The 19,891-nt window shown below is 34.8% G+C and overlaps 3 protein-coding genes across 9 annotated transcripts; 2 read left to right on the top strand and 1 right to left on the bottom strand.

The window, feature by feature from the left end:
• Positions 1–1,836: 1,836 nt before the first annotated feature.
• LOC130940832 (pentatricopeptide repeat-containing protein At5g55840) lies at positions 1,837–9,180 on the bottom strand. 7 transcript variants are annotated; one of them, XM_057869092.1, is made up of 9 exons: positions 8,920–9,180; positions 8,742–8,851; positions 7,306–7,387; positions 7,004–7,134; positions 3,553–6,509; positions 3,405–3,460; positions 2,643–2,812; positions 2,420–2,539; positions 1,837–2,251 (listed from the first exon to the last, which is right to left on the bottom strand). In XM_057869092.1, exons 3-5 carry the CDS (start codon positions 7,340–7,342, stop codon positions 3,636–3,638), a joined length of 3,042 nt encoding a protein of 1,013 aa, XP_057725075.1. In that variant the 5' UTR covers positions 7,343–7,387; positions 8,742–8,851; positions 8,920–9,180; the 3' UTR covers positions 1,837–2,251; positions 2,420–2,539; positions 2,643–2,812; positions 3,405–3,460; positions 3,553–3,635. The 7 variants fall into 7 exon arrangements, with proteins under 7 accessions (XP_057725075.1, XP_057725074.1, XP_057725069.1 ...); XM_057869091.1 differs by having other exon boundaries at positions 8,742–9,180; XM_057869086.1 differs by lacking the exon at positions 8,920–9,180 and having other exon boundaries at positions 3,553–7,134; positions 8,742–8,755.
• Positions 9,181–13,004: 3,824 nt separating this feature from the next.
• On the top strand, positions 13,005–15,793 carry LOC130939948 (pentatricopeptide repeat-containing protein At1g06710, mitochondrial-like). Its single transcript, XM_057868008.1, has 3 exons — positions 13,005–13,329; positions 13,865–14,041; positions 15,132–15,793. Exons 1-3 carry the CDS (start codon positions 13,005–13,007, stop codon positions 15,791–15,793), a joined length of 1,164 nt encoding a protein of 387 aa, XP_057723991.1.
• Positions 15,794–17,515: 1,722 nt separating this feature from the next.
• Positions 17,516–18,492, top strand: LOC130939949 (uncharacterized). The gene is made up of 4 exons (XM_057868009.1): positions 17,516–17,792; positions 17,899–18,125; positions 18,209–18,424; positions 18,475–18,492. The coding sequence occupies exons 1-4, from the start codon at positions 17,516–17,518 to the stop codon at positions 18,490–18,492; spliced, it is 738 nt and encodes a 245-aa protein (XP_057723992.1).
• Positions 18,493–19,891: the final 1,399 nt, after the last annotated feature.

Below are 19,891 nucleotides of genomic sequence, written 5' to 3' on the forward strand. Positions count from 1 at the left end.
TGAATGCTTGGTGTGGAAATTGTGGGTATGTGCTAACGGGTAACCGGAGCAAAACATCTTACAACGATTTTCTTACTCGAGGTTGATTTTTTTTTTTTTTACCAAAGATAGGAGACTCGAATCCGCAACCTCTTAATTGAGTATGGGAAAACTATGTCATTTGAGCTATTATTTATTTACCATATAAAATGTATATTATACTTATAGATTATGTGAATTCCTTATTATTTTCCCCCATTAAAATTTGGGTGAATCTATAAGTAGCAACGACGGTTTATATCAACATTCCGAAAATATATAAAACACAGCCCTTCCAAATATATAAAACACAGCCTTTCCGATATTCAACTCCGATTTGTGTCACATGAGCAATATCCGAGATACGCTAAAAATTCGAAAAGAGTCTCATTATCCGAGATATGCACAAAGTTCTAATTGACATATTTGACATATCAATAAGATAGCGTTTGTTTTTAGAGATACGACAGAACAGGACACTGAGACAAAGACAATAAGACGACAGAACAGGATACTGAGACAAAGACAATAGGACGGAGACATTAAAAATTATATTTTGTGTATCGTGTTTGAATACGATGGATAGGACACTAATGTAATGTCCAATATTATGTTTGGATACACATGGACAAGAGTAAAATATTATATAAAATGACTAAAATAGCCATGTGATTCCAAATTTTCTAGTATAAACTAATTTAATAAAGAATGAGAGTACATAGGAGTACAGACAATAGAAACTTTAAAAAAATATTTGAAGCAATCAAAAATTTTAATAAAAAATTATATAATAGTATTTATATTAAAATAAAATTTATAAATATAATTATTTTCTTTTTAAATTTATTATTAATATGTAGGAATACATATGGTTAATATTAACAAAAAAAATAAATCTAAGCTTGATTAATAAAAAATTTTATTTAGGTTAATAAGTCAAATTAATTTTAAATACAAAATCAGTTTTAAAAAAAAATCCAACTTTACATGAAAAAAAATTAATTTTTCACATAAAAATCTATTTTTATTTAGAAAACTATTTTTTTTAAAATTTTATTTTTCTTTTCAAAAAATTGATTTTTCTTTAAATTATATAAAATCAATTACAACTTATAAATTATTTTTTAGCATTTTTAAATATCAATTTTACATTTATACTATTTATCTTTCAAAAGTCTTAAGACTAATTATTTTTGTTATTATTTTTATTACAAATCAAATAATATAATATAAGGTTAAAATAATGTTGAAGTAAGAATGATAAGAAAAAAGAAATTATTCAGTACAATAAAAATTTCTATAAAAAGAAGAGTACCTGAGAAAAAAAAAGAAAGAAGGAGAACGTGGAGATAGAAAAAGAGTATGGAGATAGAAAAAGTACTTTCTGAAAAAACGCAAAATAGGAAAAATAAGAAGGGGTAACAGTGGAATAATAAAAAATAGAACGATGGACAAAAAAGAAAAAAATTCATAAAAACAGTCCGTGTCCCTCTTCTAAATCCCGTGTCCACCATTGTCCTTCGTAAAAGAGTGGACACAAAAGTATAAAAAATTGTCCCGGAGACTATGTTCAATGTCCATGTCTTTGCTTCCAAACGCTTTTTAAAGATGTCATGTCCATGTCTTTGTGTCCTGTCTCCGAAAACAAACGCTAACAGAGATGTGTGTATAATTGAATTGATACTATATTTGTTTGATTTTTATTTGTTTATTTTATCCAATTTAATTCAAATAATTTTAAATTTTAAAATTATAAAAATATTTAATTTAAAATTTAGATGATTATAATTTAATTTAATAATTTAATTTAATCTAATAAAAACAAATATACTTGTATTATTGTACTAATTATTTATCAGTACTGCAAAATCAGATTACATAATTTCTTTTTATAGTTTCCCCCAAAAAAAGGGGGGTGGGGGAGAAGAAAGATATACGGATATACCTAAACAAATCTCCTACTTCTATTTGATTAAAAATGAAAGTCACCACCACTATACCCAGCCCAGCAAGTCAGCTGTGTATCTTTAGCTTGTTTTCTTAGTAATTTGTTTAACTTTCTGGGATAATCAGGAGGAAAAGGCCATCAACAAGCTCTGTATTGGGTTTCCATAGACTACAGATGCCTCACTTTGAGGTTTGTTATGACAAGCATATGTGGCTTTTGATGATGATGGAATCAACAGCTGTGGTTACCACAAAAGTCCAACCAGCGGTTTACCCTCCGGCATCCCTAGACCAAAGCAGATTGCACAATCAGATAACCAAGAGTCACATTTAATCTTTTTTTTTTTTAATTGACAATCTAAATGAGATTATCAAGGACCCAAGAGTAATGCAGAAAGCACAGGTCAAGGTGAAAGAGATATTCGACATGAATGGAAATGTTGATGAGACTTACATAATGAGCTCAAGTATTTGAAATCAGTGGTCAAAGAGACCCTCAGGTTACACCCTCCAGCTCCACTTTTGATCCCTAGAGAATGTAGAGAAGCATGTGAGATTAACGGATATCATATACCTGTCAAAAGTAAGGTCACTGTGAATGCTTGGGCAATTGGAAGAGATCCAAACTACTAATGTGAACCAGAGAGGTTTTATCCAGAGAGATTTACTGATAGTACCATTGACTGCAAAGGAAGTAATTTTGAATACATTCCATTTGGTGCTGAAAGAAGAATATGCCCGGGCATCAAATTAGGCTTAATAAATGTTGACTTGGCCCTTGCATATTTGCTGTATCACTTTGATTGGGAGCCTCCTAATGGAGTGAAATGTGAGGACTTGAACATGACTGAGCAATTTGGAGTGACGTTAGAAGAAAAAATGAGCAGCAATTGATTCCTATTGCTTCTAGTTATTTGCATGAAGAACATAAATAACACAACCAGAAGCTATAACTTTTGATAATGGTCACTATCTTTTGAAATGAAGCATTGTCCATCTTTGTTGATTCCAGTAGAGTTGAATGCAAAATCCATGATGAAAAAAATATGAGAGATTTTGCTGTGAATGTTAATTGAATAATTTTGTATGTGCATCAATATTACAAACTGATTAATGAAATGTGTTTAAGTCTGTATGCCATGTTTGAAAGACAAGCAGGATAAGCTGGTGGTTGAAAAACATGCAAAGCTTTGAATGCATTTCTGCTTTATAGACTACACAGCACGATGCAAAACAGGTAGCTAAGAAGGATAAATAGCTTGTTAGCATAGTTGAGTGCAATAGGTTCTGTGCTTTTGGGAATAAATATTGATACTCAAAATATGAAAATTGTTGTTTGCATGTTGAACTTTAATTTTATCAAATTTTGTGCTAGACGAGTTGAATTATAATTCGACTATGGTTAATTAGCCATAAAATTTGGGTGTAATTTTATGTACCTGGCCGAGTTTGAGAGATTCTGAGAGGATTCTTTTAGCTTCAAGTGAAACCAGACCTGTAGCGAACAGTACATGAAACATAAGTAGGTTGCATTTCAAATGATTAAAAAAGTACTATCACAACAAAATAGGAATCAAGGTTGCTAACCATATCAGCAACATTGCATCAAGCAGGGTAACAAAACTGCCATCTCAACTGCACCTCCAATTCATCCAACGAAAAGCATGCTGTTAGCAACCAAACTTTCTTCTCCTTTTATCTCTCAAGTGAATCAACTCTTTCCTAGCAATCACTAATAATTCATTCAAGCTTTCAGTGCCTCGACATAAATCCAGAATAAACAGCTCCCTTGCCTGTAGATCTCTCAAAAGCTTTTCACTTTCGTTGTAATAATTTCCATCACAAAAAGAATCAATGAGAACAGTAAATATAGAGGTATTGGGGCAAATATCTCTTTGTTTCATCTCCTCATAAAGTTGAAAAGCAGATTCAGTATCACCATTAGCACAAAGGCCTGATACAAGAACATTGTATGCAGCAACATCAAGCTTTAAATGGCAACGCTCCATTATATTCTTCAATTCTAAAGCCTTTGCAACATTAGCTTCTTTGCAACAAGCATGCATTAATGTGGTGAAAGTAGCAGTAGTTGGAATGATTTTCTTCCCAAGCATGAAATCAAGAACCCAAACAGCATTTTCGGTCTTCCCTGAATGTGCAAGACCTCTAACAACAGCACTCATAGCAACATCACTGGAGGTGACACCAAGTGTTCTCATCTCATCTTGAAGTTTCATTGCTCCTTTTACATTTCCAACTCTACACATGCTATTGATTAAAGTGATATATCGTTTACATGTAGGAACAGAACCATTTGCCGATAAGGCTTGCAAAACATAATGAGCTTCATCAAAAGCACCAGTTCTAATAAGTCCAAGAAAAAGGGCATTGTATGTATCTACATTAGGAATAACTCCTAACCTATTCATCAGTTTTACCAGATCAAAGGCCTTTTTGATCTGATCCCTTTCACAGAGCTTAGTAATAAGCATGTTAAATGTAAAACAATCAGCAATAGAACCTTCAAGTGTCATCCATCTTAAAATTTTTACAGCAACATCCAATGATCCAGAGCTACAATACCCAAGAATAAGAGAATGCCAAGTTAACCTATCCTTCCTGAAACTGTCTCTGATCATGCCATTATACAGCATAGAACACTTTGCCATCGCATGCCTCTTTGAATATCCATGCATGAGAATATTGTAAGTAGCTAAATTGAACGCTAAACCTCTATTCCTCATTGTGGAAAGGATATCATTTACCTTTGACATTTTCCCCTTCCTTGAGTACCAATCCAACAGTACATTCAATGCTACAGTATCAGGGGTAACACCTTTGTTCAGCATATCTTCAAAAATATAGAAAGCGAATCTTGAATGTCCTGCCTTAAGAAGCCCATCAATTATACTAGTGTACAAGACAAGATTAGGATGTAACAATCCTTTCTCCATTGCCTTCTCTGAGAAAAGAAGTGCAGCAACCACTTCATGCTTCTTGCATAGCAACCCAATAAGATTGCTGTATGTATAACTATCTGGCATAAAATTGTTTTTAATCATCTCATAAATAAGGGCAACTGCATCTGATAAATTACCTAATCTACATGCCCAAGTAAGTACTGTGTTGTAGAAAACATTATCAACAACATAAGGAATGCAAGAAAGTTGATGCATAAACGTGATTGCCTCTTTAATACATCCACTAGTGCAAAGTCCTTTCACCAGGCCACCATATGTGAATCGACTAGGGGAATGGCCTAAACTAATCATTTTATCAAACACAGAAAATGCTTTTAATGCATTACCAGAATTTCCATAACTATTTATAATGCAATCAAAAGTAACAGAATCAGGATCAAGACTCATCCTGCTCATGTGATCCATAAAGTACTCAGCCTCTTCAAGTCTCCCACATCTACAAAAAGTGGCCACCAACACATTGCATGTGAATCGATCTGCAACGTGACCACTATGGTTCATAATTGCATAAGTTTTTAATGCCTCTTCAAGGTTTCCCATCTTACAATAATTGTAGATTAATGTTGAATACAAACTGCTGTTTGGCACTACTCCAGCCTTGTACATTTTACACATTATCTCCTTTGCATTATTTATCTTCCCCACCCTCAAAAATCCATTTATAAGAACTGAAAATGTAATGACGTCAAGATTGATGGAAACTTCTAATAAATCATCCATCAAATGTGCAGCTTCTTCAAGTAGGCCATTCTTACACATCCCATCAATCATTGTAGTATAACTAATACGACAAATTCTCACCCCATTCATCCTCATTCGCTCAAGGATTCTAGATACCAATCCAAATTCAGCATGCTTGGATAGCCCATTCAAAAGAGCCCCATACGTCACTTCATTAGGTCTCAAACCATGTGACTCCATCAGATCAACGAGTCTGAAGGCTTCGCCAAAGTTGCCGTTGCGACAATGCCCGTCAACCAAAGTATTGTAACTGATGCTATTAGGGAACAAATTAAACAACAACATCTCATCAAAGACTTGAGAAGCAACTGCAATCTTTCCCTCCTTAACAAATCCATTAATGAGAGTGTTGTAAGTGATCTCATTGGGATACACCGCATTCTTTCTCATCCTTTTCAACATTAAGTAACCTTTCGCACTCTTGCCTTCCCGGCACAAATTGTCTATCAACAAATTATATGTACAAACATCAACTGCAATACCCTTAGCTTCCATGCGATCAATCATTTCTGACGCCCCTTTATACTTCCCCTTCTTGCAATACCAATTGAGCAAAGTATTATAAGTAACCACATTCGGAAGATAACCACTCTCTTCCATCTTACTCAAGAGCAAACCAGCACTCTTAAACTTCCCCCGCTCACACAAAGCATTTAACAATATGTTGAACGTTGCAACATCAGGATGAACCCTCTTGGCAAGCATTCCTTTGAAAAAGGACCAAAAAAGGTCATGAGTCCGGCCCTTCGCCAACGAACCAAGCACCATGTTACAAGTGCTTACAGAAGGCTTGAACCCCCGGGATCCCATCAAGTAGAAAACCTGCACAGCATCTCCAACCATGTTTTCTTTCAAGCAAACTCGAATCAAGATGTCGAAAACAGCAGGGCTAGAGTTGCAAATTGGGTATGTGTCCATAAGAGCAAAAAATGCAGAGTTCAAGCCAATTGGCAAATGCAACAAGTGGGACAAGGTTGCTTTGGCAAAATTGTACATTCTAGCCCTAACAAGTATGTGAGTGGTAGTGCATACTATGTGGGTGACATGATTGAGCTCAAAATTGGGCTGGTTAATAACCCAATTCAGAAATTTGAGAGCTAATCTTCCATGGACAGGTCTCAGTGAAGCCAAACTATACCTCATACAGTTGAGTGATTCCCAACGGTGCACAGTGAGAAATGTGTATATGCTCTTCTCCATATTCAAAACCATAAGTTAGTTTCAAGAAAAAAGAGAGAGAAAGACGGTGAAGTGATCATAAATTGAATGGATGCAGCAGGTGCAAAAGAGAGAGAAATCGTTGGTGACACACTCACTCCATCGCATTCTGCTGTCACCTCTTTTGCCGTACACTCTGTTCCTCCTCTGTCTTCTCTGTCTACTGCTTGCCACTTTGTTTCATTGGCTAAAAGTTTTTTAGTCAAACTCAACCCCCAACGATGGTTCCCTGAAAGAATTTAAAATTAAAACCAAAAGGGTCAACTCAACCCCCATTTCCATGCAAATCAGAAATAAATAAACAAATAAACAAATAAACTAAAACCACACTTCATTCCAGAGATACTAATTTAAGAATTGTTAAAATGAGATCTGATGAGAGAATAAAAAAAGTGCGTACCTGGAGGCAAGGAAGAATCTCTGGCTAAAATATCCATAAAACAAAGTCTTCAACCAATAGGAGTAGAGCTACAATTATCCATCTTATACAAAACATGAACAATTAATTCAGCAAGAATGTAGGTAAAAAAAAACATTCAGCAAATAACTACATCAAGAACAGCAGCAACACAGGTCAAAAAACATATTCAGCAAATAACTACATCATGAACAACAACACAGGTCAAAACACAAGCATTTAGCAAATAAACAAAACACAAGCATTTAGCAAAATAATTCAGAAAACTAAACAAGAAATAAACACAACATTTCGCAAATAAGCAAAACACAAGCATTTAGCATATTAAATAAATATAGCCTTAACTTCATCTCTTATTATCTTGTTCAGAGTGACACATGCTTTTCTATAATGCACCAAAATTGCATTCAAATTCCCATTTTATCATCCTACTTCAACGTAAGGTAGAAACCTTCAAAACAGAACTTTATAACTTTGACCCACTTGCTGGTTGGAAACATGCCATTTTATCCACGTTATGTGTAGTTTAGTCCCTGATTCCATCAATTTTCTCACAATGGTAATCCAACAAATCACCAACATATATAACAAAAGTTCCTTTGGTTTGATACGTGCTTCGCTTAATTATATGCAAGTTAAAAGAGAAAATATGAAATCGTAAATAATTGGTTTAGAACATAGTTATTAGATCCGAACCAGTAATCGACTCGGTCATACGACCGGGTTACTAGTTCAACCGGTGGATCACGGGTTGAACCGGTTGATCCGGTCACAATTAAATATAAATATAAAATTACAAAAAATAAGCTTAAAATTAAAAATTCAAAAACATGTCTTCACAAACACATTAATAACAATCAAGTATCAAAATTCTAGCAAATAAAAAACAGAAAAATAAATCAATAAGTTAATAATTAACAAACTAATTAAAAACTAAATTCAACTAATTATACCAAATCAATACTGCCTATGTAAGAATCAAATCAATCAATACTAAGAATCAAATCTATTCTCACAGCAATAAATTCAGCTAATTGACCATTTTCAACAACAAATTCAACCATGACAATTTTCAGCAACAAAGAATTTAACTCCAAAGATGATTTACAGCAACAAAAAAATTTGGCTAAGTAATTATTTCAGCAAGACAGCAACAAATCCAAGGTTCAAGGTTCATAGATGATAATCAGCAACAAATTCAACTTAGTGATGATTCTCGTCAACAAAAAAAATTAGCTCAGTGATATTTTCAGCAACAAATTCAACTTACAGCGACAAATTCAACCAATCCTAGTTCAGTCATGATTTACAGCAACAAGGCAAATTAATTGATTAGCAATTCAGCAACATGGAAAAATACAGGGAGAAGAGAATTCTGGAAAAGAGAGAACAGGGAAAGCGATGATGCAGGGACTCACCAACGGTACACGGCGGCGACAACCCCACGAGTTGCTTAGGGAGAAGGAGCACTGGAAAGGTCGCGAGACGTTGAGACGCCGGAGGGGAGACGAGACACCGGCAAGTGTGACTGAGACGAGACTCGAGTGAGACGGAGAGGCAGAATCAATTCATATTCATAAACCGTAAAATGCTCACATGTTGTTGCAGAGGCAGAATCGAGCAGAGACAAGTCAGACAACCACGGACGCGAGCAGCAACAACCATGCACAGCTCGAGCACTCACTGGCAGGGGTAGGCGTGGCGAGATGCGAGCAGCCAACCACAGACAGAGGAGAGAGGGGATACGCGAGCACACGGCACGAGGACCCAGCGAGAGGCGCGGCGACGGCGGAGAGCGTGCGGTGGCGGTGAACCGACGTGAGCCGAGATAGAGAAATGGGGTCGGGTGGGAAGCTTCAGAACTAGGGTATTGTTTATGGAAAAGTAAAGGTATTAACATATTAGCTCAACTTATTATTAACAATGATTAGTTATTATATTTTAAATACATATATAAAGAAATGAGGTAATGACCAATTCGGTACCCGAAAGATTCAAACGCTGACATTTTGGTACTTGACTATTGTTATTGACAAAATAGTCCCTAAAAAATTTTAAAATTTGACAAGCGTATTATCGAGCTTGCCGGAGTAAATTTCCGGCAAACACAATGCTGACATGGCCATGGTGACCTGGCAACCACCTTCCAAACCCTAATCCCTCCCCCCTCTCTCCATCGTAGCCCCCTGTCCCTTTCCCTCTCCATCACAGCCTCCTTCCCTCTCCTTCCCTCTCATCTCATCTCATCTCATTTCTGCAATGAAAAAGAACAAAAATCTAATATCTCAAAATTCCATCCTTTCAAAACAATCACAAACCAAAACTTTTGATTCTCTCTCTCTTAGATCAGAGAAGAAGAAGAAGAAAGAGGAATAATGGATCTAGCACCAAAGAAGCTACAATTTCTGAACATCTCAGAAATCTTGAGAGAATCATCTCAATTTCAAAGAGACCACAAAAATTTTGCTACCTTTTCTTCCTCTTCGCCTTCTCTCTCATCTCCACTGTCGCCGTCTTTACCGTTACTTCCCTCTATACCAACAAAGTTGTCTCTTTTTCCTCCAACATTTCTGCAATTCCCAAAATCTTCAAGCGTTTGTTCATCACTTACCTCTGGGTTACGCTTTCGATGTTCATCTGTAACTTTATCTTTGTGATTTTCTTGATTTTGCTTATTATAGCAGTTGATACAGAGAACTCGTTTCTGCAGTTTTTCACGGTTATTGTGGGTGTGTTGGTCATTGTGAATTTGGTGGGATTGTTGGCGCAGAAAGTTTTCTACTATGTTTGCAAGAGTTACCATCACTAAGGGATTGATAAGAGTGCTTTACATGATCATCTTGGTAAGAAATTTAGGGGGTTTGTAGGTGAATTTTTTCTTTTTCTTCTTTTTTTAATGTAATTGATGGAATAGTGTAATACATTTAGAAAAAAACACAAATGGTATTGGTAGATTATAATTTGAATTGTGATATTGTATTCTATTGTGCATACTTCTATTTGTGCCTTTATGTGATCTGCGATAGGAGGGAGAGGGAAGGGGGCTGCAATGGGGAGGAAAAGTGAAAGGGGCTACGATGGGGAGAGAAAGGGAAGGGGGAGTGTGCGTTGGGGCTGCGATGGGGATGGAGGGGGAGGGGGTTGCGTTGGGTAGGAGAGGGCTGCGATGGGGAGGGAGATGGAGGGGGAGTCTGCATTGGGAAGGGAGGACTTAGGGTTTGGGGGTGGTTTGCCATGTCACCAAAATACGGTGGCCATGTCAGCATTGTGTTTGACGGAGATTTGCTCCGGCGAGCTCGGAGACACGCTTGTCAAATTTTAAAATCTTTTAGGGACTATTTTGCCAATAACAAAAGTCAGGTACTATTTTGTCAGCGTTTGAATCTTTCGGGTACCGAATTGGTTATTACCTCTAAAGAAATACATCTAAAAAATATATCTATAAAAATATTTTTATTAAATACAATTATAAAAAAATATTTTTATTAGATACATCCACAAAGATATTTTTATTAAACACAATTATAAATAAAAGTTGGCAGATATTGACAGAAATAGTATTGATAACATAGCGGAATTGATTTTTTATTTAAAAACGTCAAACGGCCTCATTTAGGGAATTTTTTGTTTTAGATATTGAAATGGTAACGGTTTTGTTGAAATGTGGCAAATGTTTAAAAAAGCAGAAATTAGACCGTATAATTTGTTAAAATTACATAAATAGAACTGTTTGATTTGTAAGAGGTACATAAATTGGACAATTTAATTTGTGTTAAAAAAATTTAAAAATTTGAAGTAATGTGTCCCAAAATTTTTTAATTTTTTTAACACAAATTAAACCTTTCGATTTGTTTACTTTTCACAATTTAAAAAAAATAAAAGATTATAATATTAAAATATATTACTCGTTCCATTTCTATATCTAAATTTTTTAATCTCATTTGGGATATTTTTTTTATTATTATTATTAAAAACAGTATATGTTCCCATGTAGGAGAGGGAATAATACATAAAAATATGAGCAAGTTAATTAAATAAAATAATTGAAATTCATATTTATCATATTACAATTTTGTAAAATAGCATATTCATGTGCGATTTTTTGGTTTACGTAGAAGAGCGAGTTAGACAGAAACCACTAGAGGTGATAGAGGTTTCTAAAGGAGATACGAAACTACATGAATTGCTACTGGCTATAACGGTTTATAAAAAAACAATAAGTAGCTTAATTCATGGTAGCATGTAGCACGAATTATGCATACATAGAGATTATAACAATTATGCATGGAATGAAATGAATAATAAGATGAAATTGAATAACGAAATGAATAATGAAATGAAAATGAATAAAAATTTAATGTTTTTACTATCATTCAATTAAATTTATCTATTTTTTTAGACGACGAAAGATCATAGTTATAAACTTCTTTTATAGACACAGAATATAAAAGTTGAGTTCTTTTTTAAACACTCTCAAAGAACAATGAAAATAATTTATAATATTTTTAAAAAATAATTTTAAATATGTGTTTTATACATATTTATTATTGCTTTTAGTATAAAATAAAATTTAAATTTTACGATAATAAGCTTTTGTAAGAATACATTATTTGGATAAATTAAATTTTAAAAATTTTAAAATAACATATTTTTAAAAAGAATTTTTAAAAATGAATTAGATTTTTTTTAAAACAAACAGTTGAATATTGTACTCTTATTATGGTCTAAAATAAAAGAGTAATGTACTTTCTATTTTTGAAGTAAATAAAGGTGATTGCTATTAACCTATTGTGTTTAAAAAATGGTCAATACAGAATGCATTGTTTGTCACAATGTCTTCTGTCCTGGCGGATTTATCATCCTTTTTTCGCTGAATATGCAGCAATTCCATAGACCCTCAACAACTTCTTCTCCTTCAGGATCATGTGGTTCATACTCTGTGTTGCATGGAAATGATTTTTTCCCTTCTTTCTTCACCATCTTGGTTCACTTGATAATGCATCTAGTCGAGGAGGTGCGTCTCAGTGGCTCAGTGCATTATCGATGGATGTGCCCAATTGAAAGGTAATCATCAATTGAATTTGTGTTTATGCTTTTAAGTTTGGCAACCCCAACATAATATGACACGTGTTATATTCTCAAAGGTACATATATCGTCTTAAGCAATATGTGCGTAACAGATCACAACCAAAGGATTTAATTACAGAGGGATGCTTATATGAGGAGATTCTTGTATTTTGTTCAAGGTACCTAGATAAGTTGAGAGTAGGATTAATCAACCAATGCGCGTTGACGATCAACCGCGTGAACTTATGCTTGATGAAAGTGCAACCATGTTCCCAGAGGTTGGAAAGGCTGTCAAGGCTGCTTCTTTTTACATTCTCACACCAACGGAAAAATTTCGAGCTCTTCGTCACGTATTGGTCAATTGCATGGCGGTGGAAAAATTCTTAGAGTAAGTGCATTTGAAATTATGGATTTCGATAATGATCTACTATAGTTGAAGATTCTGACATGAAACTGTTGTGACCTATCCAGTGATTTTAGGGCCATCACAAAGAGAAAGTTGCGAAGTAAGACAAGGTCCCAGTCTCATATAGACAGTGTTATGCACAGAAAATTTCCTGATTAGTTCAAGCGTGAGGTGAATCATGTTATCATTAATCCATTTACATAGTCAAATGGTGTCCTGTCGTTTGTATCCCAAGATGATGAAACACGTAGTTGTTCCCTGCCAGGTTCCATTGGAAAGCATCATGCACTCGAACGAATTGCAGTGGCTTGCATGTGGCCCCAATGTTCAAGTTAGTCGCTTTACATCTTACAACGTAAATGGATTTAAGTTTAGAACCCTATCGAGAGAAGAAAGGTTGAAAGCCCAAAATAGCCGGGTTCATGTCACTTTTGACACTAGGAGTTATGCAAGCAAGCGCAACAATAATGTTGCTGTTGGTAGCATCTTGTATTACGGAAAACTAGTGGACATCATTGAGTTAAATTACAGCGGTCAATTCACAGTCGTCTTGTTTGGATATATCTAGGAAAATACCACCTCTGGCAGAGGCATAAAACGACTTTTTGGGACACACAGTGGTCAACTTCTCTCATCCAATTCATACCGGTGATCGAGAAGATGACGAACCGTACATTCTTGCATCCGAGGTTCGCCTTGTATACTATATGAATGATGAAGTTGAGAAGGGACAACGATTTAGAAGAACCCACGACTGATGCCATCGATACTTGTGAAGAGGCTGCCGATTTATAGATGTATTTAGTCACCAATATAAGACATGTGCACTATTATTCTATGTATAGTCCTGTTGAGGGTTAGACACTTGCAAAATTATTAATTGGCAACTAGCATATAATAGAAATTAAAACATGAAAACACTTGATGTATATTACTCATTAGTTACGATTGCTCCACCTGGAAAGTGATATTAATTATCTATTTTGTCTTAAAGTTATTTAATTTGTCGTATTGTTTAACCTAATGTACTTGGACTTATATATTGATTAACATGATCTGACTTAATAGGAAAATTAGAAGAGAGGGACCTCTTTCTTCGTGGATCTAGCTTCTCGTTATGCAAGGCGATAGAAGAGGCATCTACGTTCTCTTCGCTGGAGCACGCAACATCAATCGAAAGAGACTTGTTCAACAAGTTGCCAATTAGAGCATGGTTGGATGCATTCTCAGCACATAGGCACATAGGTGATGCTATTACTACAGCGCATGAAGAAATTAGGACGTTATGATGTCATATGTCTGCCCGCAAAAAGGGGTCTTTTACTATATTTCAACCTGCCATAATCAATCTGGTGGTTTTATTATCATGTAATAAAAAGATACAGCCAAAGGTTTTACATATTTGAGACTCTGAACATTGCTGGAATTGATTCAATTCGGAGCAAAGTACCGCAAGAAATTCAGATTTGAGTTCATAACTAGCACGAAAATATTTCTTTCGCACCAAATACTGGAGGAGGTGAAGATACATTACGGATTTCAGCGATTTATTTAGCCATTTAGTTGGGTACAATAGTTTAACTCAATAGGAATGGGGCTGGTTGCTGAAGATTCTACATAGTATAGTAGTGTTTATATATGTTTGTTTCTAGAATAAATGTTGAATAATTAAACTCTCAGATATTAGAATGCACGAGATCATGTGAAGAGTTACCCAATTCTGCCCCCCCAAGAGAGATCTGGAGCTGAATCATGAAGCTTTATAATGATTAAAATAATAATGATGATAAACTTTGTGTGTTGCAGCACTTAGTACCTAATCCAAGTTCTAAGTTATCGTTATTATTATTATTTGACTATATAGATAAAGGTTTGATTTTCTTGGACTGTTTTGTGTTCCACTCCCATGGTTCTACACTTTGCACTGCCATTTTATGGTTTATTATAGCTTTTGCCACTTTCTTAATCATTTCCACCCTATTAGCCATTTTCTTTACTCATTCATTTTGGCTATAGCTAGTGATGATAGCAGATTGTGGTTTAAAGCATTATTTCTTGTGAACATAATCTTTTTTGTGAGCCTAAGAATCTAAACTAATGGTAACTTTTCCTGCCTTTTAAGGTTTAAAGCATCATTTCTTGTTTACATACAAACTCCATCAGTGTTGGATTATGCGTTAGGTTAATTCTTCGTTGAATTTATAACTTTCATTGTATATCCATTACACCACAAATTAGTGTAACTATTAGTGATTAGTTGCAGGGTAGTACTGTTGGTAGTGGTTATGATAGTGTAGTTTTGTAGCTATTAATATTAGTTCATTTGTGGATTCAGGGGTTGTATTGTATAAGGTCAATGTAGGCAACTTTGCACGGTGTCTTTGTAGGGCTGGAAAGTTTGATAAAGCCTTTATGATAATATGTGAAATAATGAGCAAGGATTTTGTTCCAGATGATAGTAGATATTCTACAGTGATTCATTTTTTATGTAATGCCTTCAAGGTAGATAAGGCTTTTCTTTTATTTGAAGAAATTAAAAGGAATGGCATTGTTTCCAGCGTTTACACCTATACTATTTTGATTGGTAGCTTTTGCAAAGCTGGTCTCATCCAACAAGCTCGCAAATGGTGTGATGAAATGTTAAGGTATGGTTGTACGGCTAATGTGGTGACGTATACTGTATTTATTCATGCATACCTGAAGGCAAGAAAGTTGTCTGATGCAAATAAACTATTCGAGGTGATGATGGTACATGAAGGTTGCATGCCAAATATTGCTACATATATAGCTTTGATAGATGGTCATTGTAAAGCTGGGCAGATTGAAAAAACTTGCCAGATTTTTGTCAGAACGCAAAGTGACATAGAAACCTCTAATACGGACATGTATTTCAAATTGGATGATGATAACAACACTGAAGAACCAAATGTTATTACATATGGGGCTTTGGTGGATGGCTTATGCAAAACAAGCAGGGTTAAACAAGCCCGTGAATAAATAGGACTTGCCCACATAGGTCTTTCCCACACAAAATCTGCATCACAGACTCTAAAGTTAAATTTTTTGATAGTCTCCTAATATGATTGGGACCGTTTTGATAGTCTAGTGGTGTTGATTGGGAGTATTGTAATTTATTAGTAGTGTATGTATCAGTCCTTCAAAAGAGACCCAAATTCACTCTCTTATTGTTCAAAACCCATAAACCCTTGCCACTTTCCTATTCCTTATTATTGTCACCGCTAAAGCCTTCCATGCTCTGCATCCCGATTTAGTTGCCATTAGACCCAGTCTCCTCCTTCAAGTAGTTTTCAGAGCTGGTCAAGTTGGAGTAGCCGTCAACATTCTGAAGCCAGAATCCATCTGCATCGTCGAGTTGTGTCCACCCGTCAAGTAGATGTGTCGTGAGGTGCTCCTCTCTTGCCGTCAATATCCTTCCTCCCGCTGTCGGTAAGCACCACTAGTTGACTTTGTGTGGTTGCTGATTTGCCAATTGAAAGTTCACCTATTACTTAACCCTTATTTATAGATATAGTTTTGTGTTTCCATGATCAAGTTCCTCTCTTTGTTACTGTTACGTTAGTTTGAAAATACTAAATAAGAAAAATCAACTTCAAGGAAGCATTCTTGCCATGCTGCACTGTATAGTATATTTGATTCACTAATAATTTAGTTTATCTTTGGTTCGCTGTATTTAGTAATATGTTTTGTTCTTAACATTTTACTAGACATTTGATTTGCATTAGCAAAAAGGTTATATTGTTATCATATCAACATTTGTGGTGTTTTGATGGGAACTTTTTGCTATAATTTAGGAGGATATATTATGTAATATGCTTCTTTTGAATAGTTTAGGAGCATGACAAAAGGTTCTCTTTACCCTATTTCCCCCCTGCTTCTTTAGTATGTGCATATTTTAGCCAAATTTTGATATCCATTTTTGATAAATCATCCAAATTTTGATATCCTTCTATATGCTTCTTTTCGTTCTATTTTTCATTTTTTATTATGTTGAATTGGTTGTTTATGATGTTATTTGTATCCTTGAATTCAATAAATTATTATGCCCTTCTTTTCCTTGTCAAAATCATGTTGGATTTCTTGCTATTAAGAGTTGATAGCTGAAGAATTATTACAATAATGCATATATATTACCGACATCTTCTAAATCCGAGTTATATTCTTCAGGAATTTGTGTGGTTAGTAGCTTTGTTTTAGAAGTCTCTTTGACAAACATAAAACTTTCTTGTCATAACATTGTACTTGAAAAGTATTTGATTCTTGCATGACCTAAAGCTTCAGTGGCTAAATTGAAGGTAAAACATTACTTAAAACATACAACTAGTCCTTGACTGGGAATATGCATTATTAGTTTTCTACTTTAAATAATTAGTCATTTTGATGCTTATGTCTCAACTTCAGAGTTGGCTACTTTAATATAAACTTATCAATGTTATATTTAACCAAATAAACTACTGCTAGTACCGTTCCTCAAAGTGTTTTGCACTATGTATAGTTTTTAAATTTTCTCATCTAGGGAGCTGAGTTGATGCTTCTCTCTCTTTCGGTTTGGATTTACTTATTTGCTAATATTTAATGTTGTAAAATCATCATTTCTTTTTTTCAGTTTGAGAATAGTATAAGTGATACCCTTGGTGGTACCCAATTTATTAAGATGCCCAGGATAGGCCGTTACATGAAGAAATCAAAGTTAAATACAGGATGTCAGCAACCTCAAATAGGATCTACTGCAGCTTCATCCGTGCATCAAGTGGATTGTCTAATTTTCCCGTCGAGTGGTGCTGGTTCCCTTTCAACCTCATATTTATGTCCCTTTCGACCGCTTCGTACCGAACCACTACCTGCTCCACAAACTTAGACCTAGAGGCAGATGAGGTAGACTCTTTTGAGCAACAAATTGATAACCTATTTGCTACATCGGAGGCTCAGAAGCGCAAGGGAAGCACAACCACCAAATTTTGGGATGTTAAAACAATTGGTATATAAGAATTTATCCCATATCATTATTTATGCTTAATTTTTCTATGATTTCATCGCATCTTGGCTACAATGGTTACTTACACAGAGTAACTATGATTTTGCAGAGTCCGATGGGACATTCAAGCATATTCATCTAAGTGTGAAGGAGGTTATGAAGCCACCTAACGGTAGAAAGATCGTACTCAAGTTTAACAAGAGACTACAACCAGTTGGAAATGAAGCTAGTATACTAAGCGGCATTTTCGGATGGCTAGGATCTGACTACACTAAATCCCAATCTGCGAGAAAGACTAGAGATAGGTTTGCTCCAAGGACAAGATTTATAATAAATGTGTAAAGGTAAAATATTATATTGTTGTAGAGTTCGAGAATCTTAATTTGTCACCTACTAACAAGTTAAGTTTACTGTTGCAGGAAATGTTCCATTTTGATGAATATAGTGGAGGTGCTATCAAGCGTACAATATTAATATTGCTAGGAAGGGCTTGGAAGGAAACGAGGAACAGGTTGTACCATGGTTATTATAACTCAGAACTAACTATTGAACAAAATATTGAAGGCCGTCCACCGGGAATTATGGCGGATCATTGGAGATGGTACCTTGATTATCGCAATAGCGAAGACACAAAGGTAATATATTTTTATTTCATAACAAAAAAGTCTATTTATGTTACATTTAGTCAAAAAATGGTGTTTAGTAGCCTTTTCTTTTGATGGCATGATTGGAGAAGTGTAGGAAAAATGATGTGAATCGATCGAAGCAGTTATACACTCACACTGGCGAATCGAAAAGCTTGGCAAGGCTCGGATTAGAAGAGGTCATTTACATTTGACTCACTTTTTGAACTTTCTCTTCATCTACTTATTCACTATTTAAGTTATATTGTTACAGTCGGAACGACAAAGGCATCCAGTTGGTAGAGGAGAATTGTGGACCTTAACGCACAAACGACCTAATGGCTCCTATCTCCATGATTCAGCTCGGCCTATTGATGTAAGTAATGTGTTGAGAATTGTTAAGTTGTTTCTCATAGGTTTTGTTTGTTAAAATTGTGTTGAAAGTCTATTCGGTTAGCAATTAGCTAATAAATGCTTATGTTCGCTTATCTAACTGTGTAGGAAAGAATTGTGGAGATTAAGCAACATGATAAATTATCTAGACTGTTGTCTCAAAATGATTCACTTGCTCAAACTCTTGGAAAGGAGCACCAAGTAAAGTGCGTGGCATGGGTATCTCGTTTTGTGGCGGTTTAAAACTGCCGCTACTCCCTATAAAAACCGCCGCTAAATCATGTTTCTCTTGTAGCATGCTAAGTCAAAAAAGAAAAAAAAAACTAAGAACCCAACTAATGGCCCACCACTTCCTAAACTTAACACTATATAAGAACAGAAAATCAGAAATATACCTAGCCCAATTGAGATAAATACATAGATAATAAATTGGCGATACACAAATAAATTCAGTTCAAAACAAGCACAAACTAAGTGCACCTTATTTAAATGTAGAATGCATCGAAATTACTTAATAATGACGACTCACAAACAAACTCAGTTCAGGACAAACACACAAACAAGACTCAATCAATCACAAAACACATGCATGTAAATTTCAAATCTAGAAAAGTTATCAAAATGTTGCTCATAATTTTTGTTTCACCCTCTTAATAAGAATTTGTGTTACGGTTAAAAAAATTTTGTATCAAAATTAAGAAACTTTTATGTAACAAAAATTTTCTTATTATTTCTAAAAAAATTATGCATAACTCAAAACTCCTCCTCTTTCTTCTTCTTCTTCTTCAATATTACTTTTTCTTCTTCTTTTATTGTTCATTTTCTCCTTCTTGTTTTACCTTCTCATGATTATTTTTGTTTTACTCTTCTAATAAGAAAAAAGTGCAAAACACTAAAATAAGCTAATGGGAAGAAATTTTTACGTAAATCCGCCAAATCAAAATTTAGTTCATGAATCAACCAATGCATGTTTATATGTAGTTCGAATCAATTAGATTCGAACTCAATCTACACATAATTCGAATCATATTGATTCGAATTATACACAAAACTCACACACACACTAACTCGAATCAACTTGATTCG

Source organism: Arachis stenosperma, chromosome 7 (genome assembly GCF_014773155.1).
Source record: "Arachis stenosperma cultivar V10309 chromosome 7, arast.V10309.gnm1.PFL2, whole genome shotgun sequence".
NCBI lineage: Eukaryota > Viridiplantae > Streptophyta > Magnoliopsida > Fabales > Fabaceae > Arachis > Arachis stenosperma.

Excerpts from the sequence above, each read along its gene's own strand:
- LOC130939949 (XM_057868009.1), top strand. The coding sequence starts at position 17,516 with ATGTCAGCAACCTCAAATAGGATCTACTGCAGCTTCATCCGTGCATCA. Across the intron at positions 17,793-17,898 it reads TTGGGATGTTAAAACAATTG|AGTCCGATGGGACATTCAAG; the intron begins GTATATAAGAAT and ends ATGATTTTGCAG. Across the intron at positions 18,126-18,208 it reads GGACAAGATTTATAATAAAT|GAAATGTTCCATTTTGATGA; the intron begins GTGTAAAGGTAA and ends TTACTGTTGCAG.
- LOC130940832 (XM_057869086.1), bottom strand. The coding sequence starts at position 6,899 with ATGGTTTTGAATATGGAGAAGAGCATATACACATTTCTCACTGTGCAC.
- LOC130939948 (XM_057868008.1), top strand. The coding sequence starts at position 13,005 with ATGGTGTCCTGTCGTTTGTATCCCAAGATGATGAAACACGTAGTTGTT. Across the intron at positions 13,330-13,864 it reads CATTGAGTTAAATTACAGCG|GAAAATTAGAAGAGAGGGAC; the intron begins GTCAATTCACAG and ends CTGACTTAATAG. Across the intron at positions 14,042-15,131 it reads CTCAGCACATAGGCACATAG|GGGTTGTATTGTATAAGGTC; the intron begins GTGATGCTATTA and ends TTGTGGATTCAG.